We start from the raw sequence: 25,598 nt of genomic DNA on the forward strand, positions 1-25,598 counted from the left end.
TTGGCTGATTTCTTTTGATTTTCCCATGATGTCAAGCAAAGAGGCACTGAGTTTGAAGGTAGACCTTGAAATGCATCCACAGGTACACCTCCAATTGACTCAAATGATGTCAATTAGCCTATCAGAAGCTTCTAAAGCCATGACATAATTTTCTGGAATTTTCCAAGTTGTTTCAAGGCACAATCAACTTAGTGTATGTAAACTTATGACCCACTGGAATTGTGATACAGTGAATTATAAGTGAAATAATCTGTCTGTAAACAATTGTTGGAAAAATGACTTGTGTCATGCATAAAGTAGATATCCTAACCGACTTGCCAAAAGTATAGTTTGTTAACAAGAAATTTGTGGAGTGGTTGAAAAACGAATTTGAATGACTGCAACCTAAGTGTATGTAGACTGCCAACATCAACTGTATATATATTTATTTGTGTGTGTGTGTGTGTGTGTGTGTGTGTGTGTGTGTGTGTGTGTGTGTGTGTGTGTGTGTGTGTGTGTGTGTGTGTGTGTGTGTGTGTGTGTGTGTGTGTGTGTGCGCATATATATATTTGTATTATATATGTACTACAAACCCTGTGTGCTAACTGTTGACCTAGCTAAAAGCTCTTGTTTTTTTCTTTTCTTGCTGTCCTAATTGTAAAGTGCCAATTACCGGTAAGTGCATGTGACCAGTGTGTGTGGAAAGTATCCCAAAGTGCTCAATGAAATGAAAATAAATTGATTGCCAGAAAACATATACTGGATGATTTATCCATTAAATGGATGTGTGTCCGTAATAGTAGCTAACTTCCCCTCCACTGACAGGCCCTTAAACCGTGACTTAACGTTCCCCTAAACCTACATCTGGGGGGTGGTAGTAGCTCAGGAGCTAGCCAAGCAAGAAGGATGTACAGCTCATGGCTCAGTAGGTCATGTGATTGATTGCCGCTAGATCATGCTGGGCTTTAGAGGGGTGTAGATTCTTCCTGAGGAGAACCTGGGACTCAACAGCCAACCACCTCACTTTCCCACACGCACACCCACACACACTCGCGCCACACTCACACACACACACACACACACACACACACACACACACACACACACACACACACACACACACACACACACACACACACACACACACACACACACACACACACACACACACACTCATCTCCTGTCTCCCAGGCAGGCTGTTAAATGGCTGTGTGTCTGAGGGTTTGACATGGTTCAGATAAGACATTAAAGGGCACATATGGTGCCTGTCAGGCCTGAGAGTGTCCTACCCTCACACTGCCTCTCAGTGAAGCCCCTGTGTCTGTCCGTCTGTTTGTCTGCTGGGAAAGGCAGGCACACCACTCCTCGGCTATATCAACCTCCGTCTTGCCCACTCACCAAGCTGACTCCACACGTCAGTGACTGCCAGTTGCCATGTGGCTTACATCCCTCACATCTTAGCTGTTTCACTGGGGAGTTGCTTTAGATACATAGTGTACTGGCAGGAGTCATGTTATTTGCCAGAAAGAAAATGCTATGTTCATTGCCATTTTTGCAAGAAAACCATGTTGTGAGAAGCACACCCAATGTGGTTATAATAAGGATTCGTCATGATTTGCACACAGGTCAGATATGTGCTCTGTGAGTGTTTGTGATGTTGAATGATAATGGTCCTTCACAAGCCTGTGTATTCCTCACCAACGTGTGATTTCCCTGGACAGATGAGAACCACACTGCAGCTGCTGCAGAGTCCAGTCGGCTGCTGGACGTCCCTCGGTACCACTGTGAGGGGACAGAGTCGCCCTACCAGACCGGTCAGCTGCACCCAGCCATCAGGGTGGCTGACCTGCTCCAACACATAAACCTGATGAAGACCTCCGACAGCTACGGCTTCAAGGAGGAATATGAGGTCAGACCCCACGACTCTAGTCTACAGTATACCCATTACATAACACAAGGCCCTAAGACTCTAGTCTATACTTATAACATAACATATTTACAGTGGTCCTAAATGGCAGAGTAGCTTTTAAAATTAAGTGACAGACCCTTAGGGCCACCATACAGTTTAACTAAATGAATGTGGTCCTCAGCCCTCAAGACAGTCTTACTTATAGTCTCGCTATTCAAACCGTCAACACACCTTTAACTTCATACAATTCTGATCTGGCTCAAATGAAACATACAACTCCATTTTTGGGAGGTTCTTAAAAATACAATTTTCCTTCAGTGAAGAACAAGCTAAAATGTAATAGGGATTATGTCACATCCTGTCGTAGTTCTGCACCGCTCGCTGTGTAGACTGGATGGGCGACCACAGCCCTGCACAGAGAGAGTTTCCTGTCAGCGGGTGGTTTGCCAGTGAGACGCTCTACACTGCTTGCAGGGGTTTAGAGACGTTCAGTTTCTTGCTCTGCAGCCTTTGAAAGTTCAAAGGCTTAGTTTAGAGTGTTGTGAAAAAAGTTACAGGCAAAGACTTCTATGGCTCAGCTCTGATAGTCATCTCCCCATAGATTTCTTCACAATTGTGCTGTTGTTCATTCAAGTGGAATTGTGTCTGTTTAAATGTGACGTCCTGTTGTAGTATTAGATAATGATCACATTGGTGAAGACCAAATGTAGAGGTTTTGAGCATCAAACCCCACACTGCATTTACTCTCCAGCCCTTTTTTTATTGGCCACATTGTTGCCAGGAAATTTGTCGCTTTTGCTACCTTGTGTGTCTATTGTTTTCTGAGACCCAACAGGCCAGACATCGAAGCTTTGAAGTGATGGTTCTTCGACAGACATACAATAGAAAAGTCAATAGAAAACTGCCTTTTGATTATATTGCAGTGCCTTACCCACCGTCTAGACAGTAGTGTTGTACGTACTTGCTAAATGTGTTTTCTGATCAGCCTCACTCACTTTGTTCCATTCTGTTTGGTATGCAGAGTTTTTTTGAAGGCCAGTCCGCTTCCTGGGACGTGGCAAAGAAAGACACTAACAGAACCAAGAACCGCTATGGAAACATCATTGCATGTAAGTCTTGTATTTAACTTCTAATAAAGTTTCTAGGTGTTGATGACCTTTTGGCTAGTGTCCTCTTTTAGGAATGAGCTCATTAAAATGGCAAACCATAAAATCGGTATGTTATCATATCCTTGCCTGACTCCTCTTAATCTCAGGAAATTTGGAAGAATAATTTGGATTGGACTTGCTGTCAATGAAACTAGCCAGCCTATTAACCCCTGTTGTTTTACAGACGATCATTCTAGAGTGATCCTGCAACCAATGGAAGACGACCCTTCCTCTGACTACATCAACGCCAACTACATTGACGTAAGTGGCGCAGCCTCCTCCATTGGCGAACGTGTGCGACACAACCGTCCTTCTCTCGTATGTGAGGCCTTCTACGCATGTCTTTGTCAACAATATGAATACAGCTTTTATTTCCCTCCTTCAGTCAAAGTGCTTGTACTCACTGACATTGTTGTGCTTTCTTTCACTCTTGCCTATGATTTGGGCTGTAGATATGGCTGTACAGGGATGTAAGTATCACTGTAGGGGACCTCACCACACCTCATGTTTCCCACTCTCCCTCCTCGTTCACCTCTGGTTACTTCTAACAACATCTGCACGGAAACGCATGAGATGTTCTCCCATCTCCCCCCTTTTTGATTTGATCCTGCCATTCTGTTGTTCATCAGCTTCTCTCATTTCACATGTCCTCATGCCCGACGTGTACATCCCTGATCTGTGTGCTATTGTTCTCGATAGGAATGGTTGTCGTATTTACAAGATGGTGGCCGCCTGTGTTTTTCTTTTGTTGCCTCCCGTACTGTGCCTGTACCCAGCCAGATCAAATCTGATAGGGATCGTTTGGAGTGTTAGGACCTATTGACTCTATAAAGGAACTTTGTAATAAGCAGCCAATTACAATAATGTAGAATTCCTACGAAGTAATCAATAGTGAAACATTCTTGGCATTAAAGTACACCGGAGTTGAGCTTCACAAAGCAATAAATGTCAATTTAATTGACAGATACTCAAAGCACAAGGAAATGTGCTCTCATTGAACGTTTCTATTAGTGAATTAATGGATACATGAGAACAGCTCTGTGCATATTAGCACATAAAGCCATTGACTTTCATGAAGATTGATCTCATGCAGTCCAAGCTGGGGTTGAGGCACGGTGTGGTATGTAGTAGTCTGCTGTTGTTGCTACACGATATAAAAGTCTTACCCAATGATATTAACATTGTGATGTTGCACTTTTCAGGGGTATCAGAGGCCAAGTCATTACATTGCAACTCAAGGTAAGAATAAGTACCCCCCCACACCTCTAAAGAATGATTTGATTCTCATATAGTTAGATTGTATTGTATTTAGTTCACATATTGTATTTATTTGTGTTGATTGATTGATTGATTGATTGATTGATTGATTGATTGATTGATTGATTGATTGATTGATTGATTGATTGATTGATTGATTGATTGATTGATGGATATGTGTTGTCCTGTCCAGGGCCTGTCCATGAGACAGTCTATGATTTCTGGAGGATGGTCTGGCAAGAGCAGTCTGCCTGTATCGTCATGGTCACCAACCTCGTGGAAGTTGGACGGGTAGGTGATAGTGCCATATTACTGTCAGATCCAAAAGCACAGGAGGCCAATGTACTGTAGGCCCTTGATCAGTCTTCATATATTAATCTTACATACTGTATACCTGGGCATTTATTGTGTGTATTGATGTGTGTGTAGTATTTAAAGACGTCTTTTGTTTTAAATGAATTAAATACTCATGTTCTTGTAGGTGAAGTGTTACAAGTACTGGCCCGATGATGCTGAGGTCTATGGTGATTTCAAAGTGACGTTTGTGGAAGTGGAGCCCCTTGCTGAATATGTGGTCAGAACGTTCACCTTGGAGAGGGTGAGTCATTCCTTTATCCACTCCTCACGCCTAGGGGCAATCTGGGATTGGTACATCCACCACTTTGTTGTTGTTTGATTGGCCCTTAAAATCAACACATATTGCAAATGTGGAATTCAGACTGAACCCAGACCAGTTGTGAACTAATAACCTGTATGTTCTCTGTCATCAGAGAGGCTTTAACGAGCTGCGCGAGGTGAAGCAGTTTCATTTCACTGGCTGGCCTGACCACGGAGTGCCCTACCACGCCACGGGCCTCCTCTCCTTCATCCGCCGGGTCAAGATTTCCAACCCCCCCAGCGCTGGGCCCATCGTGGTGCACTGCAGGTAAGCCCCTAACACGTCACTTCCTCTACGCTCTCACAGCCAGATATTCTGAGAAAACAGGTGCTTCCGATTCACTTTTCTTTGATCTCTCACATGTGAAGTGTGCACCCGGACTAGCTAGCATGCTTCAATATTATCAACCACAGCTAGCCTACTGTAGATACGATTTCACCGTGCCCCTTGGCAGGAAGTGGTTGTTGTGGATGTTGTTGAACAATGCACACGCTTGTCAATTTAGTCTTGTGCACAGTTCAAGTTTCATGTTTTATTAGTCATATGTACAGGATACACATGGTATACATCGTCCAATGAAGTGCTTACTTGCAGGTTCCTTCTGGACAATGCAACAACAATAAGAAATAATACAAGATAAGAATAGGAACATAAAGTAAATGGCTCAGTAGAATAGAATAAGCATCAGTATAATACAGGGAGACACAATTTATAGTCCAATATTTACATGTGTATTGGGGGAGGGGGGGTGGGGGGGAAGTGTATGGATTGAGCGTCATTGTTGTGTGTACTGTACAATGGTTAGATATGTAGGCTGTTGAAGTGTAGTGCTGTGCAGCCATGCTCACCTTCCGATCCTCTCGCTGCCCTCTCTCCCTGGTCAGCGCCGGAGCCGGACGCACAGGCTGTTACATCGTCATCGACATCATGCTGGACATGGCGGAGAGGGAGGGCGTGGTGGACATCTACAACTGTGTGAAGGCCCTGCGCTCCAGACGCATCAACATGGTACAGACTGAGGTGACTACTAGGCCCACCCCACCGCCACACACCTCACCAATTAACATTAACACCATTCACCATTGCTGTCCGTCTGTGCATTTCATGCTACTGTATGTATGGACTGTCTGGAGATGCAGTGCCTTCCCTTTGCTGAGTGTGTGTCTGTGGTCCGGCCACAGGAGCAGTACATCTTCATCCATGACGCCATCCTAGAGGCCTGTCTGTGTGGCGAGACGGCCATCCCTGCCTGCGAGTACAAAGCAGCTTACTACGACATGATCAGGATAGACTCACAGAGCAACTCCTCACACCTCAAAGATGAATTCCAGGTACCGGAGGCCTTCCATATTTATTGGGGCATAAAGTTCTGTTTAACTCCTCAGGCTTTCATGTCTCGTACAACAATAAAAAACGGCAATCAAAACAGGGAAATAGATCATGGCACATCCCAAATGGCACCCTATTCCCAAAAGAGTGGACTACCAGGGTTCTGGTCAAAAGTAGTGCACTCTAAAGGGAATAGGGTGCCATTTGGGACATATCCCATGTCTCCTGACAAACAATGTTCCCTGACTTGTGGTTTCATGTTATTTGTGTTGTTTTCAGACACTGAACTCGGTGACCCCTCAGCCCCAGCCAGAGGACTGCAGCATCGCCCTGCTCCCCAGGAACCACGAGAAGAACCGCTTCATGGACATGCTGCCTCCAGACCGCTGTCTGCCCTTCCTCATCACTATCGACGGGGAGAGCAGTAACTACATCAATGCTGCCCTCATGGATGTAAGTGTCCTCTCCCCTCATGCACGCATAAACACACAGACATAGTATATAAATGCATATACACATGCATGTACAGTTGAAGTCAGAAGTTTACATACCTTAGCCAAATACATTTAAACTCAGTTTTTCACAATTCCTGACATTTAATCTAATCTTAGTAAAAATTACCTGTCTTAGGTCAGTTAGGATCACCACTTTATTTTAAGAATGTGAAATGTCAGAATAATAGTAGTGATTTATTTCAGCTTTTATTTCTTTCATCACATTCCCACTGGGTCAGAAGTTTACATACACTCAATTAGTATTTGGTAGCATTGCCTTTCAATTGTTTAACTTGGGTCAAACGTTTCGGGTAGCCTTCCACAAGCTTCCCACAATAAATTGGGTAAATTTTGGCCCATTCCTCCTGACAGAGCTGGTGTAACTGAGTCAGGTTTGTAGGCTTCCTTGCTCGCACACGCTTTTTCAGTTCTGCCCACACATTTTCTATGGGATTGAGGTCAGGGCTTTGTGATGGCCACTCCAACACCTTGACTTTGTTGTCCTTAACCTCTAATTCCTCCCAAACCCGGATCCGGGAGCACCCCCATCAGTAAAAAAGCTGACTAGCATAGCCTAGCATAGCGTCACAAGTAAATACTAGCATCTAAATATCATTAAATCACAAGTCCAAGACACCAGATGAAAGATACACATCTTGTGAATCCAGCCATCATTTCTGATTTTTAAAATGTTTTACAGGGAAGACACAATATGTAAATCTATTAGCTAACCACGTTAGCAAAAGACACCACTTTTTTTACTCCACCAGTTTTTTACTCCATCAGTAGCTATCACAAATTCGACCAAATAAAGATATAAATAGCCACTAACCAAGAAACAACTTCATCAGATGACAGTCTGATAACATATTTATTGTATAGCATATGTTTTGTTAGAAAAATGTGCATATTTCAGGTATAAATCATAGTTTACCATTGCAGCCACCATCACAACTCTCACCAAAGCGACTAGAATAACTACAGAGAGCAACGTGTATTACCTAATTACTCATCATAAAACATTTCTTAAAAATACACAGCGTACAGCAATTGAAAGACACAGATCTTGTGAATCCAGACAATATTTCAGATTTTCTAAGTGTTTTACAGCGAAAACACAATATAGCGTTATATTAGCTTACCACAATAGCAAACATCACAACAGCATTGATTCAAGCCAAACATAGCAATAACGTATAAACCACCAAAAGATATAAATTTTTTCACTAACCTTCTCAGAATTCTTCAGATGACAGTCCTATAACATCATATTACACAATGCATATAGAGTTTGTTCGAAAATGTGCATATTTAGCGGCACAAATCGTGGTTATACAATGAGAAAAGTAGCCAAGCTGCAAAGAAAATGTCAGGAGAAATCTTGGGAAAGGCACCTATTCTAATCGAAAACTATTCATAAACTTGACTAAAAAATACAAGTTGGACAGCAAATGAAAGATAAATTAGTTCTTAATGCAATCGCTGAGTTAGATTTTTAAAATTAACGTTACTGCGCAATACAGCGTGCGCTAAAGCGAGACCGCCCCATAATTCATGGCGGAATTATTATTTAACATTTGTCAACATAAGTACGAATTAACAGCATAAAGACTGCTTACTATTAGCTGAGCTTCCATCAGAATCTTGTGCAAGGTGTCCTTTCTCCAGAACAATCGTCTTTGGGTTGAAAGATGTCCTCTTGTCCGGTCGAAATAGCCGCTAATGTTAGCCACCAACTGGAGAGGTGTCCAACTCGTGAAAGCGCATGACAAAGTAATCCCAGAAAATCGCAATAAACTGCTATAAACTGCTATAAGTCAGTTTAAATTAACCTGTTAGGCGGGCTGTCCCGATATCGGTACACTTATGACAACATCCAGCTCTATTGCAGGGCGCGAAATTCAAAATCTATTTTTTAAAAATATTTAACTTTCACACATTAACAAGTCCAATACAGCATTTGAAAGATAAACATCTTGTCAATCCAGCCAACATGTCCGATTTTTTAAATGTTTTACAGAGAAAACACCACATATATTTATGTTAGCTCACCACCAAATAAAAAAGTGGACAGACATGTAGCAGCAGCACAAGTATGATTCAAGTAGCATGCACAAGCCAACCTAACTAACCTACAACCAACCTAAACAACCTAGAAAAAACTACCTCAGATGACAGTCCTATAACATGTTACACAATAAATCTATGTTTTGTTCATAAAATGTGCATATTTTAGCTATAAATCAGTTTTACATTACTGCTACCATCATAGCTACAGTCTGAAATCGCACGGGAGTAGCCAGAGAAAATACAGACACCAACGTCAACTACTAATTACACCTCATAAAACATTTCAGAAAAACATATGGTGGATAGCTAATGAAAGACAAAGATCGTGTGAATAGAGCCAATATTTCCGATTTTTGAAGTGTTTTACAGCGAAAACACAATATATCGTTATATTAGCTTACAACATTAGCTAGCATACGGCAGCATTGATTCTAGTCAAGCGCTAGCATAGCACAGTTCGACAGCTATATGAAAAAGCATCCCAAATTGGGTCCTTATCTTTGTTGATATTCCATCAGAATGTTGTAACGGGGTCCATTGTCCAGTACAGTCTTTAGTTGGGTTCCAGAACGAACTATTTCCCTCTTGGTTTAGCAAGCACAATGGCCGTGCGGCGCTAACCTCTCCTTCTTCAAACAATTCTTCCAAAGCATCACGTCTAAAGTCCAGAATAAATTTCAATAATATAATTAAAGTATATTGAAAAAACATACTTTAGGATGATTTTGTGACATGTATCAAATAATATCGTAGGCAGAGGTCATATTCACCTTAAACGAGCGTATTCCAGGAGCCGAGTCCAGGTTCTGACTCGCGCCCGGAAAAAAAATTAAACTGCGTAGGTCTCACAAGAAGTTGTGGTGTTCAGCCCCTGAAAGAGATATTCGACTCCTTTCTTCTCTCACTTCCGCATTACACCCAGATGAAGGCGTGTGACGTGTTTCTACGGTCCTAAGTGACATGACCTTATATAGACAAGGTCTTAAAGAGAGACCTCGCATTTGGAAATCTCAATTCTGGATAGGAAATGGGCTGTAAAAATAGTTCTGTTCAACTTAGAGAAACAATTCAAACGTTTTTAGAAACTATAGACTGTTTTCTATCCAATAATAGTAAATATATGCATATTGGAAGATCAAAAAATTCTTAAGAGGCCGTTTGAAAATGTGCGCATATTTTCCAGTTTTTTCAATATTCACCCTGCAGCCTGAAGAGGTGAACTACCTTATGATGTCTTTAACACCTATAACGAATAAAAACATGACCGGAGATATAGAACTACTAAAACGAAAGCGTTTGCAGGACGCCATTGTGATGTCTTCTCGCGCCAGGCGCACCGTTGAAAAGGACGGTACTTCCGTTCCACGGTCTATATATAGGGTCCCAGATTGCGCAATCCACTCCATTCAAATTCTCCCCGCTTACTGACATCTAGAGGAAGACGTATGCAGTGCATGTAGCCCGATGGCTTACTTATAAACTGGCCTCAGAACAGGGACCTCGATTTCTGAAATCTCACTCCCTGACAGGAAATGTGCTGCAGAATGAGTTCTGTTTCACTCAGAGAAATAATTCAAACGGTTTTAGAAACTAGAGAGTGTTTTCTATCCAATAGTAATAATAATATGCATATTGTACGAGCAAGAATTGAGTACGAGGCAGTTTAATTTGGGAACGAAATTATTACATAGTGCAAATAGCACCCCCTATTGCCAAGAGGTTTTAAGCCATTTTGCCACAACTTTGGAAACATGCTTGGGGTCATTGTCCATTTGGAAGAACCATTTGCAACCAAGCTTTAACTTCCTGACTGATGTCTTGAGATCAAACCAAAACGATCTTTGTCCCCATGTGCTGTTGCAAAGCGTAGTCTGGCTTTTTTTATGCCGGTTTTTGGAGCAGTGGCTTCATCCTTACTGAACGGCCTTTCAGGTAATGTTGATATAGGACTCGTTTTACTGTGGATATAGCTACTTTTTACCTTTTTCCTCCAGTATCTTCACAAGGTCCTTTGCTGCTGTTCTGGGATTGATTTGCACTTTTCGCACCAAAGTACGTTCATCTCTAGGAGACAGAACGCGTCTCCTTCCTGAGCAGTATGATGGCTGCGCGGTCCCATGGTGTTTATACTTGCGTACTATTGTTTGTACAGATGAACGTGGTACCGTCAGGCGTTTGGAAAATCCTCCCAAGGATGAACCAGACTTGTGGAGGTCTACAATTTTTTTTCTGAGGTCTTGGCTGATTTCTTTAGATTTTCCCATGATGTCAAGCAAAGAGGCACTGAGTTTGAAAGTAGGCCTTGAAATACATCCACAGGTACACCTCCAATTGACTCAAATTATGTCAATTAGCCTATCAGAAGCTTCTAATGCCATGACATCCTTTTCTGGAATTTTACAAGCTGTTTAAAGGCACAGTCAACTTAGTGTATGTAAACTTCTGACCTACTGGAATTGTGATACAGTGAATTATAAGTAAAATAATCTGTCTGTTAACAATTGTTGGAAAAATTACTTGTGTCATGCACAAAGTAGATGTCCTAACCGACTTTCCAAAACTATAGTTTGTTAACAAGAAATTTGTGGAGTGGTTTAAAAACAAGTTTTAATGACTCCAACCTAAGTGTATGTAAACTTCCGACTTCAACTGTATGCACACACGCAAACACACACACACACTCACTCGGCTTACTAAGTGAACGAGATGTTGTCTGAATGTGTAGTAGAGACAGAAAGCTAGAGACAAATCCAGGTGTATACTTCTGTTTTCTGTACTCTTTTGGGAAATATAGAAGGACTGATATTCATTGTATCTTTAATATGTACTCAAGGCTTTTAGTAAATTTTTCGGCAATCCTTCTATTCTTTTCTGGCAGTGCAAATAGTGATGTTAATGAAAATAACAAAAAAAATGCTACATTTTAATACTTAAAAAAAAACATGTTTTGGTCATCTAACTCTTCAACTATATCACGCTGACATTATTCTTCAAGATGGCTATTCATGTGGACCTAAATTACACTTGCGCTTTTAATCATTTGGATTTTCAAATAAATCAAAAGTCCCCCCAATAAGTTTGACCCGTCTGATAGAAGGGCGGGGTAAGTAAAACAAGTGGAGTGTATAACCACATTATATTTTATTATTAGTTCAAACAATAGTCCAGCTGGTAACTTTACAACAGTTTTCACATATTACTACAGTTTTCACATATTACAACCGTATCCTCATATTACAACATATTACATCACTATTAGAACTCTTGGATCAGGATTATCTTGGTTTGATATCAGGATCTGTGCCAGAAAGTGAATCCATCTTCTGGGAGTCATCTTGTCATAGATGTGTACTTGATAGAAGGATGAGAAGACACCCCATAGCTGTACCCTCCTTGCAATACATTGCATATAGCAGAGATAATGTGGTTGGTGACCTTACTAAACATGACCATGCTTTTTTCTTCTGTGTTATACAGTATATTTTATGCAAGAGGTTGAATTCAAATCCTCTTCTCAGTCCTTGCTAGAACTCCAATAGAAATTAGAAATTAGTATCTGAATGAGACAAACCTCGATGAATAAAAACGTCTTGACATAGACCTTGGGAGATGGTATTTCATGTTCACAGAGAACCAGAGTTTTGCCAGATTATGAGCTTTTTTATTTGGAGGGCAATTTTAAATCACTTCCTCGTACGTTTTACAAACTTTTGGACTTTTTCTAACTAAGCCGTCAGAAGAATACCAGGTAATTTCTGTACTTTTCCCTTCTCAATAATGAAATGCTTCTAACTATACTGGATTTGTTTCATGGCTTAATTAAGATGTATGTCAGCATAACTTCATTTAATTGATATAAGGTTGCTAGAAGCATGCCCACCCCAAGGATTGACCTTGTTTTTCAGAATACATTTGTCATTCAAATGTGAAAGTTCTCCACATTCCTTGCATGGTCATATATCTACACATTGTTCATTGTGACAGATGTACCATATTTTCTAGTATGTGTTCTCTGTATGTCTGCAGACTCAGTGCTATTAGATGTTACATGGTTCTTTGTTGACTTTCGTCCACCTTAGAGCTACAGACAGCCAGCAGCCTTCATCGTAACCCAGCACCCTCTGCCCAACACAGTCAAGGACTTCTGGAGGCTGGTGTATGACTATGGCTGCACTTCCCTGGTGATGCTCAACGAGATTGACCTAGCGCAGGTAATACCTGACCACCTCACCCTCCTGCATTCACTGCTGTGGACCCTGATTCCAAATGTCATTATTGTGCATTTTCGAATACGGTTCCTAAGGTTTGAGTGAAGGTATAGTGGGGCAAAAAAGTATTTAGTCAGCCACCAATTGTGCAAGTTCTCCCACTTAAAAAGATGAGAGAGGCCTGTAATTTTCATCATAGGTACACTTCAACTATGACAGACAAAATGAGAAAAATAAATCCAGAAAATCACATTGTAGGATTTTTAATGAATTTATTTGCAAATTATGGTGGAAAATAAGTATTTGGTCACCTACAAACAACCAAGATTTCTGGCTCTCACAGACCTGTAACTTCTTCTTTAAGAGGCTCCTCTGTCCTCCACTCGTTACCTGTATTAATGGCACCTGTTTGAACTTGTTATCAGTATAAAAGACACCTGTCCACAACCTCAAACAGTCACACTCCAAACTCCACTATGGCCAAGACCAAAGAGCTGTCAAAGGACACCAGAAAAGATTTGTAGACCTGCACCAGGCTGGGAAGACTGAATCTGCAATAGGTAAGCAGCTTGGTTTGAAGAAATCAACTGTGGGAGCAATTATTAGGAAATGGAAGACATACAAGACCACTGATAATCTCCCTCGATCTGGGGCTCCACGCAAGATCTCACCCCGTGGGGTCAAAATGATCACAAGAACGGTGAGCAAAAATCCCAGAACCACACGGGGGGACCTAGTGAATGACCTGCAGAGAGCTGGGACCAAAGTAACAAAGCCTACCATCAGTAACACACTACGCCGCCTGGGACTCAAATCCTGCAGTGCCAGACGTGTCCCCCTGCTTAAGCCAGTACATGTCCAGGCCCGTCTGAAGTTTGCTAGAGAGCATTTGGATGATCCAGAAGAAGATTGGGAGAATGTCATATAGTCAGATGAAACCAAAATATAACTTTTTGGTAAAAACTCAACTCGTCGTGTTTGGAGGACAAAGAATGCTGAGTTGCATCCAAAGAACACCATACCTACTGTGAAGCATGGGGGTGGAAACAAAGAATGAATGGGGCCATGTATCGTGAGATTTTGAGTGAAAACCTCCTTCCATCAGCAAGGGCATTGAAGATGAAACGTGGCTGGGTCTTTCAACATGACAATGATCCCAAACACACCGGCCGGGCAACGAAGGAGTGGCTTCGTAAGAAGCATTTCAAGGTCCTGGAGTGGCCTAGCCAGTCTCCAGATCTCAACCCCATAGAAAATCTTTGGAGGGAGTTGAAAGTCCGTGTTGCCCAGCAACAGCCCCAAAACATCACTGCTCTAGAGGAGATCTGCATGGAGGAATGGGCCAAAATACCAGCAACAGTGTGTGAAAACGTTGTGAAGACTTACGGAAAACGTTTGACCTCTGTCATTGCCAACAAAGGGTATATAACAAAGTATTGAGATAAACTTTTGTTATTGACCAAATACTTATTTTCCACCATAATTTGCAAATAAATTCATTAAAAATCCTACAATGTTTTTTCTCATTTTGTCTGTCATAGTTGAAGTGTACCTATGATGAAAATTAAAGGCCTCTCTCATCTTTTTAAGTGGGAGAACTTGCACAATTGGTGGCTGACTAAATACTTTTTTGCCCCACTGTACATGTCATTGCTAAGGTTGTTGTTGTCAATCAGGGCTGCCCTCAGTATTGGCCTGAAGAGGGGATGCTCCGCTACGGTCCTGTCCAAGTTGAATGCATGTCCTGCTCCATGGATTGTGACGTCATCAGCCGTCTCTTCAGAATATGTAACCTCACTAGAGTAAGTAGCTAGTATCCCATAATGTATTCCCCTTACCTTCAGTTGTGTCTGAAGGCCAATTGTGATAGAATCCACAATAATCGATTGTTTACTTTTTCCACAGCCAGGAGCTAGCATAATTAGCATCGTCTGAATTCATGAATGTTGACAGACGGACCGATGTTAGCAAATCTGCATTGGATGCAGAAACTTCCTCAAAAGCACTTCAAACTAAGTTTGGTAGCGTCGATACTCATGAAGAACCTGTCCATGTTTTCTTCCTCGTGAGAATGTGGTTAATTTTGCAGTAATATCTGAAAATTCCAATTCTCTGATAGTTCCATCAAGCCACCGGTGAGTTTGTTCACGTCTGCTAAATCAATCCACGTTTGAGTGCCCAATGGAATACAATACAACTTTTTTGTCCATGTTACAGCAAACAACAGAGTTTTGAGTGATACAATTTCAGCGACTATTTCAGTATTATGCACGTAAACAAAATTCCTGCAAACTCATCCAACCACCAAACTTAGTTGGAAATGCTTCTGAGAAAGTTTCTGCTTGCAATGCAGCTTTGCTAACATCTAATCGTCTGTTTACATGCTTGAATTTGGAGGATGCTAATTATGATGGTACCTGGCTGTGGATTTTGTCACTATGGGCCTTCAGACACAACTCAAGGTAAGGATACCAGTCAAGGTTATAGTACTTGGATGGTTCGATGAGAATAATGCTATGAAGTTGAGAGTAAGAGCCAAAATGGCTGCCGTTGCTAATGTGTGCTTCTGTGTTCCCCACAGCCTCAGGAGGGCTATCTGATGGTGAGGCAGTTCCAGTACCTGGGCTGGGCAGCCCACAGAGAAGTCCCAGCATCAAAGCGTTCCTTCCTGAAGCTCATACTGCAGGTGGACAAGTGGCAGGAGGAGTGTGAAGAGGGAGAGGGACGCACAATCATCCACTGCCTGTGAGTGTACACACACCCTCCACTACCACCCCCACTCCCACACACTAACACCTACATGCATGCTTTCAAAAAAAAAAATTAGCATCTCTCTTCCACCTGCACCCACCTATTATATTTCACAAGTTTGGCAGTTCAGTAGAAAAGTCACCCAGCCAACCTCACACTTCCACCCTTGTGTTCCTGTGCTGTAGAAATGGAGGCGGGCGCAGTGGGATGTTCTGTGCTATCAGCATTGTGTGTGAGATGATCAAGAGGCAGAATGTGGTGGACGTGTTCCATGCAGTCAAGAGCCTGAGGAACAGCAAGCCCAACATGGTGGACAGCCCGGTAAGACAGGCCAACTAACTGACTCCAGATCAGTCAAACTGAGTTTCAGACAGACGTGTCTCTGACTCATTATGGTGCTAATATATCAGCATAGGCCTACGCCACCTCTCATTTCTGGTGATATTCACTTCTGATATTTTCTGGAGAAGTCGGTTAATAATATGGAGGTATTAGAGAACAGATAGGAACACCTCACATTAGATTTGTTTTGCAGATTGTGTTTAAATACATTTTAGCCAAGCAATATTGTCAAAACTATCCAACAATGATAATGTTATGGATCACTGAGAAGTGAACAGAAGAGTCTGTTGAGTATATAAAATAAACTGTTTGTGTGCTAACATGAAAGACTCCTCGCCTCATCCTTTACACAGCCTATGCAGCCCTGTGTTAAAGTTACCTCTTAATTTCACTGCCAGAGAATAGATAACATATTTTTATGTTAAGAATTGAAAATGCCTTTCAGTAGTGATTAAACTTGTTATCACCATGTTATTACTGTATTGTTCATCATATACTGTTGTAGTGTAGCATCATGTTTAGCACCACAGCGGTTAACACGATGTGTTTTCATCTGAACAGGATCAGTACCGCTTCTGCTACGACCTTGCTCTGGAGTTCATCGAGACCTCTTAACCAAGAAGACGGGACGGAACAGAAGTCTGGATCTTGGCAACCATTCCACCGCTACAGATTGGGTGGAGGCAGACATCATTAACTAAGCCCATACAGACTGCTATAGATGGTTTGGGATTTTTTGAGAAATCTTTAATGTTTCTAGTTGTACTGGGAGTATGATGTGAGTGGTTTGTAAATGTCTCCATTGTACAGTACTTCACCGTATTCAGTGCCACAGAAACAAGTGTCGGCCACTAGGCCACATTTGCTTCAATGTCTTTTGCAGATTTAGTTATTTTTATGTGCAGCCATTGTAGAAAGGGTAACACTAATGCCATTAGTTGCATGCAAAAAAAGCAAACTTTTTTTTCTTCTATATTATCAGCATTATTGTCAACGAACAATATATATCTATAGAAGTCCATCACAAATGTGAAAGAAAAAATACTGCGCTCTATACATGAATAGAAGTGCTAACGTGACATTGGCTTAGTAATGTTTGTATCGTGCTCTGATGGCTGACTCATTTTGGTTTTATTTTGTAGCAAATCTTAATCATAAGCCAAAGACTTATGTAAATATGTCTATATGGATAAAGCATATTGTTTGTATTTATTGTTTACTTGTATTATTTTTTGAAAGCTAAAAACAATCATCTTCATTCCATTTTTACCTAGCTATGACTTTAAAACGTAAACATTTATTGTTGTTTTTAAGTATTAGAATCAATTTCAGTAGTATATCTTGTTTTCAATTTGTTCTTATTCTCTATGTGATGTTAGTGGTTTATTTGTGTAAAATAATGCTTGTGAATTCTACCCATGCAGATAGAATATCAGAAGGTCATGTGGTGACTATAAAATAGTTATATTTTTTTCTGATGATCACTCAACCTGCAATGGTATTTTGGAAAAACAAAAGGAACATGGCGGAGAAAAAAACGGGAATTCTAATCAGTATTAGATACAGCTTATTAGGATGTAAGCCAACGCAGCAGAGGCAGGTGTGCAGCCAGCCATACTGATGTGGACCTCCTGGAGAAAAGGAAGCAAGTCATTATCATGTGGAGTTTAGTCATGTTTCATACATTATTTTGTCCGTAACTGTTGGCTTATTGGCTGTAATAAAAAATAAAACATCTTTGAATAAAATGTCATTGTGTAAGACATCGTTAGTATCATTACAGGTGAGATGATGTATAGTTTGGTCACGTGTGATATGTGATATGTGTGATATGTTAGCTGTTCACAAACTATTCACTTTATTGTTTTAATCTGATCACTACATATTAGATACAGATATTTTTGTCTGAAGACACTGCTGTTTTCCAGTGCTTTGCAGAACTGCAAGTCACTAAACACTTACAAGTGTCATTTTCTGGTGTGATGTGAATCATAGGTATTGTGACTGATATATCATTGTTCTGTGGCGTTGTTCTCATAGCTACTTAGTGAGTTGTGGTTAGTTGTTTCTGGTTTCCGGCTGCAGTGTGTGTGCTCCTGTTACACCTGCTGCAGCCCTAGTGACTCATAGATGGCTGCTCTCTCTCTGTGTCACTGAGTTGCATTGTTCACTGTAGAATATAGAGAGCCTTCATACTAAAGTATAAGCACTGGCACTTAGGTTATACCAAAACCTCTGGTCAACATTTTGCTGATCCATGGAGAAGATGGCATCTCCTCTAGGTTTTCTTTAGGGTATACATAGTCTGGGTCACCCAGAGTCCAAATGGAAAGGATGGCTATGACATTGGAAAAGTTCACCCGCTCTCTTGATGCCACGTCTCTCCCTAGAGTACTGCAGATACAATCTGGATATTATTTCCAAGGTAAGACTGAAGAAGCCCTAATTTAAGTCCTTATTCAATGGACTGGAATATAATATAATTTGAGTTTAAAGTGGCTATGCAGTATTTTACTATACAATTATATAAACATTAGGTATTTCATGTTACAAAATTCAGCGTATACCTGATGTCGATTATTATTTTTAACTGGAGCTTTGAAAAAATATTGTTTGGTAAAATGTATACATTTTCATGAATAATAATTTTCAATTCTTAATAAATGAATTATTCATGCATAGTAATTATAGAGTTACCACCCTTTACTTATGTACTTACTTATTTGGATCTGTTACTCTTCAAGGAGAATAGACCATCGACTTAGGTCCATTCATTGCCAAAAGAATAGATCCATTGAAATGTCTTTCTACCAGGTTCTGTGTATGAACTGTTTGGAAGAGAGTGGAGCTTCTCCTATGGAGAGCTCCTGAAGATCATTGGGATCAGTGTCACCAGACTCAATGTGGAACTTCAGTCTGAGGGTTCCAAATCTATGACAGTAGATATATCTCTCGACTATCCAGGTGAGTCCCGAAACATCTAAACTGTACCTTGAACATGAAATCTAAATGTTTTTTTGTTCAATTGTTCCTTTATAAAAACTTATGTGGATTGATATATTCAGATTTAAATGTTTTAATAATTGTCTTAATTCTTGTCCTTTACCATTTAATTTTTTTTTTTTTTTTTTACCTTTATTTAACCAGGAAGGGCTCATTGAAATTTGAAATCTCTTTTTCAAGAGCGTCCTGGCCAAGATAGGCAGCACCAAGTCATTACACAATTACAGACAAACAACATGAAAACTACAAGTAATCTAGTAAAAACCATAGAATTCACAAGAGTATAACAAAATCATAAAACAGCAAATTAAAAACATTGACAGGTCAGGGAATCAGTCTCAAAATTCTTCATCAGTCATTTAAAAACACAATCGGGACAAGTTCTTCCAGTTTAAAAGTATTTTGTAAGGCGTTCCAAGCCGATGGCGCAGAGTACATAAAATCCCTTTTACCAAATTCAGTTCGGACATTTGGAACAGTTAGCAGGGTAAAGTCCTGCGAACGAAGAGATTACCCACCACATTGCCATGTACTGCAGTTTACATTATACATGTAAATGTCCAAACCTCTCTCTCGGGTTAGAAAGGGACCTTATATGGTTTTGTGCATTGTACCAATAAATACAATGTCATATATTGCTTTTCCTGCCTGTATTTTCAGGCCTTTTCAGGATCGTGGCCGACAAGAGCCCATACGCCAGTATACAGGAGATTGTTGAGGCAGTGTGTATCAGCCCTGAGTGCCTGGGCCAGCCAGAGTTCCGCTGCCCTGAGGAACTACAGCTGGCTGAGGGGACCATCCAGGCTGAGGAGAGCTTCAGACTCACTGCTCTTAGGACGAAGCACGGAGACAGCCATGTTGACTGTGAGGTCACGCGGAAAGACTCCAAGCACATCTTCACTGTGAAGCTCTCGCACACTGGGGAGTTCTATGAGTGTGCCGACGACCAGTTCTACACCCTCAGGGAGCTGGTGGAGTGGAAAATGCCCAAAGGAAGGAAAAGGACAGTGACTTGGGCCAAGTCTTTGCCATCAAAGGAGAAGTGTGTGTCTAAGTTGCCAGAGGACTACAGTGGAGAGCTGGTTCTCACACCTGTCTACGAGCTCCAGACTGTGTCCAAGTGTGAGTGTCACACAAACAGCCCATTAATATTCTCACTTTACGTCAATTATGTGGAATGAAGAACATGATAAAATAAAGTCACACAATGATACTCTGTATTATTCATATTATAATTACATTTTTCTTATCTCGGTTTATTTAAAGAGAACAAATTGTAATACTGCCAACTAATGAACATGACAACTACAGTACACTGGTCTTGGGTCATTAACTTTTGGTTTCAGAAGCACAGACATGAAAATAGAGGGGGTTTTTGAAGTGTAGTAGTCATCGTTCTGGTCAGGGAATTACAATGAATTTTTACTTTGTAGAACACAAAAAAAATGAAACTTTTCAAACCAGAAGTTAAACAGATGTACTAATGTCAGACCTTCAGAGATAAATTATCTGGTTTTTAAAAATGTAATACATTATGTATTAATTTTTGGCAAAACATTTTTTATAAGAAAAGTCTTAAATTAGAATATTTGGCCTATAGTAGACCATCCTCACTTGTGCTGGCATACTAAACAGAAATAATCTGATTTTTGTTCACAGTTGGGAAGAACGTTGTTTTCATCCCATCTACCCTTGACGTTGAGGTGTTGGACGTAACCGAGGAGAGTGACGGTGCCTGTTTCATGCAGCCTCTGTCACTCCGTGATGTCTTTGCCAAGCCGAGCGAGGTCTTCCCCTTCAGGGCTGAGATCATAGAGCCACCATCACAAGTTCAGGAGGAATTGGGTTTCCTGAAGTCCTCTAAGCAAGTCATTGTCCACGGTGCCTACCAGACCAAGAGGATCCTAGCGTCTGAGATCCGCAGCGAGGCCCAAAGACGCTTCCTCATTCCAGTGTCTTACAACGGCAGGTTCAAGCGCAGGCCCCGGATGTTCCCCACAGCGTATGACCTAGAGGTAGCCAAGAGTGACATGGAGCAGCTCCACGTGGTGGCTACCAGGGCCTTTGAGGCCGACTACGAGGGTCTGTCCTCAGTACTGGTGGGAGACCAGTACCTGGTCCACAAAAGGGAGACCAGTGAGGTGATCTACGGCGGCAGGAGAAAGACGGTGGAGGCCCTGGCCTGTGAGAAGATGGTGGGGAAGAAGTACGAGGCCGTGCTGATCCCCATGTGTCTGGACGGCGGCTTTGTGGAGGTGGTCCACGACAAGAAGCAGTACATGCTCTCAGAGGTCTGCCACAGGTTCTCCCTGCCCTTCAACGTCAAGGTGTCTATGAGGGACCTCTCAGTGATGGAGGACCTCCTGGCTGGGGCCACAGGGCTGCAGCTGGAGGAGGAGATCACTGACCCCTACCTTCTTGTCTCCACCCCGGACCTGGCCCAGTGCTGGGAGGTGCCTGTCAACCGCATCAACATGACCCTGCAGCTCCTGCAGCAGTGGAGCGGCCCAGAGCCGACCCAGGGCCAGGCTGTCCGCTCGGCTGTGGAGGAGATAGGAGAGGACTGCTATTTTACCCTGAGGAGGTACGTCAACGCCAGTGTGCTGCCTCCCCCTCGACCACCCAAGAGACATCAACAGCCCTTAGAAGACACATTGAAACTGCAGCCTCCCAGGCCAAAGAAGCCGGACCCCCCCTCTCCAAAGGTGAATCAGTCATCCATATTTTATGCATTAATAAATTATCTATAACACAACAACATTAGCTATCAGATTTATTTAAATAAAAAGTTATATTCAATTGATTACTGTACTAATGATTTGTGTTATTATATTGAAGAGCCCACATACAGCCAAACCAGCCATGCCTAGCCCTAGTTCATCTGATTGTGCAGAACAGAACACCTCTATACCAAGAAATGAAACGTCCAACACAAATCTGGTTGCAGTGCCTAAACCAGGCCCACAAAAAGGTTTGTCTATGTTTCTGTATTCCATCAAAATAGTTTTGTTAATTTTATGTCATTCAACATGCTGGAGGGATAGTAGTATGAAATATTGCAGCAGACTATTTTGCAACTAAACTTTATTCTCAACTGTCAATATCCTTCTGAGACCCCCCCACCCCAAAAACGTTGGGGATTTTATGAAAAAAAGAACATGTTCCAAGATTTTTTGTTGTTGTTATTTATCTATTCTTGTAAGTGCAAAATTGTCCTCTGTAGTGGTCATTAGGACGTAAATATGTATGTATGTGTATATATATATATAATTATTATTATTATAATATATTTTTTTAAATATATATATATATATTTTAAAATATATATATATATATATATATATATATATATATTTATATAAAAAACATTAGTGTTTTTTATAACATTATATTTATATAAAAAAACATTACAGTCAATGGGTACAGTAGGTGAAAAACATAGTTACGGTATCCGGGTGTCCACTACAAAGGACATATCTTGATAAGCTCTTATTTAGCTATTATATCATGTGAAAAAAGTATTACATAGTCATGACAACTCACTTAACTATTCCTGATGTATTCACTTAATAGAAACAATTTGAGTATCAAATTTCCATCAAATGTGCAAATTTTTACTGCAGCCATTTTTTATAAGAACTAGGAAAATAAAGTTGTCACGGTCACACCCCCACACATGTGATATCATTGAAAAGCCCAGAATGTCCTGTCAAAGGGACATTACTTATAAGGCCTCAGAAATACGGACCAAGAACTGATCCACTAGAGAGGACAAAAATTAATTGCTGGGCCTCAGGAGGATAAAAATGCTTATAGATCTGCAATATATTTATCTCTCTGTCAAAATCTTGCCTTTGATTCTTTTGCCTTGCTGTGTTTATGTTCTCTCCCCAGCCATCGTTGAAGAAAACAGTCCTCACAACAATACAATTGAACAGGATGATGAATACACTCATGATTATGAATACATTGATGAGGATGAACTTGACAGCATCAGGAGAAAATTTAATGACCAAAGTATTCACATAACAGACAAGAAGAAATCAGAAAACACATATGCCATGCAGACTGCAAAACAGGTTTAGTATAGAAGTGAATGATTGGTTTTGATGACTATCTAATACATATCTAACCCAAGCTCAAAGTTTACCCCCGTATTGTTTAAGTGTAAAGATCAATACAAATGTTGGCATGTGAGATATACTGTACAGTGCCTTCAGAAAGTATTCACACTTTTCCCACATTTTGTTGAGTTACAAAGTGGTATTAAAATGCATTTCATTGTCACTTTTTTTGTCAAAGATCTACACAAAATACTCTGTAATGTCAAAATGGAAGAAAAATTCGAACATTTGTTAAAGATTCATGAAAAATAAAACACTAATATATCTTGATTAGATAAGTATTCAACCCCCTGAGTCAATACATGTTAGAATCACCTTTCTGGTTAAGTCTAAGAGCTTTCCACACATGGATTGTGCAACATTTTCCCATTATTATTTTCAAAATACTTCAAGCTCTGTCAAATTGGTTGTTGATAATTGCTAGACAACCATTTGCAGGTCTTGCCATAGATTTTCAAGCAGATTTAAATTTAAATTGTAACTTGGCCATGGAACATTCACTGTCTTCTTGGTATGGAAAACCTCCCCGGTCTTTGTGTTTGAAATTCATTGCTCGACTGAGGGATCTTACAATTATCTGTATGTGTGGGGTGCAGAGATGAGGTAGTCATTCAAAAATCATGTTAAACACTATTATTGCACACATAGTGAGTCCATGTAACTTATTATGTGACTTGTTAAGCACATTTTTACTCCTGAACGTATTTAGGCTCGCCATAACAAAGGGGTTGAATACTTATTACTTTTGTAAAAATGTCTAAAAGCATGATTCCACTTTGACATTATGGGGTATTGTGTGTAGGCCAGTGAACAAAATGTATACATTTAATTCATTTTAAATTCCGGCTGAAACACAGCAAAATGTGGAAAAAGTCAAGTGGTGTGAATACTTTCTGAAGGCACTGTAATGTTCATATTTCAAGCAAAATGTATATTTATATGTACTATTATGCTCTTTATACTGAGCCACTCTTCCATTTAAATATATTATTATATTCATGATACAAGAAATAAATTGTTTGTATATTAATCAACAAGGACATTTGCCTACTGTGGAAAATTAATAATTACAAAAACACAGGATGTGTAAATACTACTGTGTGAAATGTATTCAGAAACGTTTAACAATGAATCACTATGAATGGCATCTGATGCTAACTTTGGGACAGGTTGAAACTGAGCTAGTTGGAGTGTCGGACTGATTTGCTGAATCCTCAGCAGCTGCGTGTCATCTCTTTGAGAATGGAGACGAAGGTGGAAGCAGCAAACTTAGGGTCATGGACCAGATCCTGTAGGAGCTCCCGGCCCTTCTCCCGAGCCTTGTCAGAGCACATAGCCGAGCGCCACATCCTCACCAGAGAACCCACTGTCATAAGGAAAACAACAGGAAAATGTGTAAGGATGTGGTGTAACCTGATGCAAGTGATGTGTTACTGTAGATCTATCAAATTTAAATGCACTTCATACATTTCACCACTAGAGGGAGACTACAGACTACATCCGGGTTCTCCAATCCTGTTCCTGGAAAGCTACCCTCCTGTAGGTTGGTTTTCCCTCTAACCCCATTTGTAACTAACCTGTATCAGCTTATCAACCAGCTAATTATTAGAATGAAGTGCGCTAGATAGGGTTGGAGCGAAAACCTACAGGATGGTAGCTCTCCATGAACAGAGTTGAAGAGCCCTGGCCTACATTGTCACAGACTGGCATCTGTCTACCATCTCAATTTGACTCTGAAATGTATATTTCACTCTACTTTCATACAAGCAAAAAATATCATTATTTTCTGAATGTTTGTCTTGGGAGACTAAAAGTAAAAGTACTCACTCAGAATCCTGTTCATTCTGGTCATCCAGCCGAAGATATAGAGGGTGTGGTTCTCCTCCTTGCTGAGGTCAGCTATGTTAGGGGCGCTATCCCCCTCCTGAAGCACCCTGCTAGGCAGAGGGCTCATGAACAGCACAGAGTTATTCAGGTTGGACTGGAAGTATGTTGCTGCTACGTAGTCTGCAGAGTTCATCCAGTTTTGGGCGAATGAAACCTCTGGGCTGGAATAGTAGCTCATCCTATAAAGTTCAAAGGTTTGATTTGGACATACAGTAAGGACTCAATTGTGACTCAAAGTGATTGCATCCAATAATGTTGTTATTTTGTTAGATTGAGGCAAAAGCTGATTGGAGGACAGAGCATACAGTTTGAACTGAGAATCATATGTTTAAATGAAACAAAAATTAGTTGTCAGAGTTCCAACAATGAAGGAAGACAAACAGCGCATTGACAACTGGTGATGACCTGCAGAATGATACTGTATGTTAATACTCACTTT

The 25,598-nt window shown here is 40.8% G+C and overlaps 2 protein-coding genes across 2 annotated transcripts in view; both read left to right on the plus strand.

Annotated features, from left to right (window-relative positions):
- LOC120024070 (receptor-type tyrosine-protein phosphatase kappa-like) overlaps positions 1 to 17,873 on the plus strand; it is a 196,268-nt gene extending 178,395 nt beyond the window's left edge. The window contains exons 16-30 of the mRNA XM_038968181.1: positions 1,701 to 1,888; positions 2,910 to 2,997; positions 3,221 to 3,297; positions 4,239 to 4,275; positions 4,487 to 4,584; positions 4,775 to 4,891; positions 5,064 to 5,218; positions 5,836 to 5,971; positions 6,133 to 6,282; positions 6,560 to 6,733; positions 12,924 to 13,055; positions 14,729 to 14,854; positions 15,634 to 15,797; positions 15,989 to 16,124; positions 16,707 to 17,873. Coding sequence (XP_038824109.1) covers positions 1,701 to 1,888; positions 2,910 to 2,997; positions 3,221 to 3,297; positions 4,239 to 4,275; positions 4,487 to 4,584; positions 4,775 to 4,891; positions 5,064 to 5,218; positions 5,836 to 5,971; positions 6,133 to 6,282; positions 6,560 to 6,733; positions 12,924 to 13,055; positions 14,729 to 14,854; positions 15,634 to 15,797; positions 15,989 to 16,124; positions 16,707 to 16,760 — 1,832 coding nt within the window. The 3' untranslated portion in view covers positions 16,761 to 17,873. The remainder of the gene's footprint in view (positions 1 to 1,700; positions 1,889 to 2,909; positions 2,998 to 3,220; positions 3,298 to 4,238; positions 4,276 to 4,486; positions 4,585 to 4,774; positions 4,892 to 5,063; positions 5,219 to 5,835; positions 5,972 to 6,132; positions 6,283 to 6,559; positions 6,734 to 12,923; positions 13,056 to 14,728; positions 14,855 to 15,633; positions 15,798 to 15,988; positions 16,125 to 16,706) is intronic.
- Positions 17,874 to 18,470: 597 nt separating this feature from the next.
- LOC120024124 (protein THEMIS-like) lies at positions 18,471 to 25,311 on the plus strand. The gene is made up of 5 exons (XM_038968274.1): positions 18,471 to 18,570; positions 18,960 to 19,109; positions 19,809 to 20,270; positions 20,808 to 21,775; positions 25,122 to 25,311. Exons 1-5 carry the CDS (start codon positions 18,471 to 18,473, stop codon positions 25,308 to 25,310), a joined length of 1,869 nt encoding a protein of 622 aa, XP_038824202.1. The 3' UTR covers position 25,311.
- Positions 25,312 to 25,598: the final 287 nt, after the last annotated feature.

This window comes from Salvelinus namaycush, chromosome 29, assembly GCF_016432855.1.
Source record: "Salvelinus namaycush isolate Seneca chromosome 29, SaNama_1.0, whole genome shotgun sequence".
Taxonomy (NCBI): domain Eukaryota; kingdom Metazoa; phylum Chordata; class Actinopteri; order Salmoniformes; family Salmonidae; genus Salvelinus; species Salvelinus namaycush.

Coding starts and splice junctions, on each gene's coding strand:
- LOC120024124 (XM_038968274.1), top strand. CDS start 18,471: ATGGAAAGGATGGCTATGACATTGGAAAAGTTCACCCGCTCTCTTGAT. Junction 18,571..18,959: donor ATCTGGATATTATTTCCAAG/GTAAGACTGAAG, acceptor TCTTTCTACCAG/GTTCTGTGTATGAACTGTTT. Junction 20,271..20,807: donor GCTCCAGACTGTGTCCAAGT/GTGAGTGTCACA, acceptor TTTTGTTCACAG/TTGGGAAGAACGTTGTTTTC.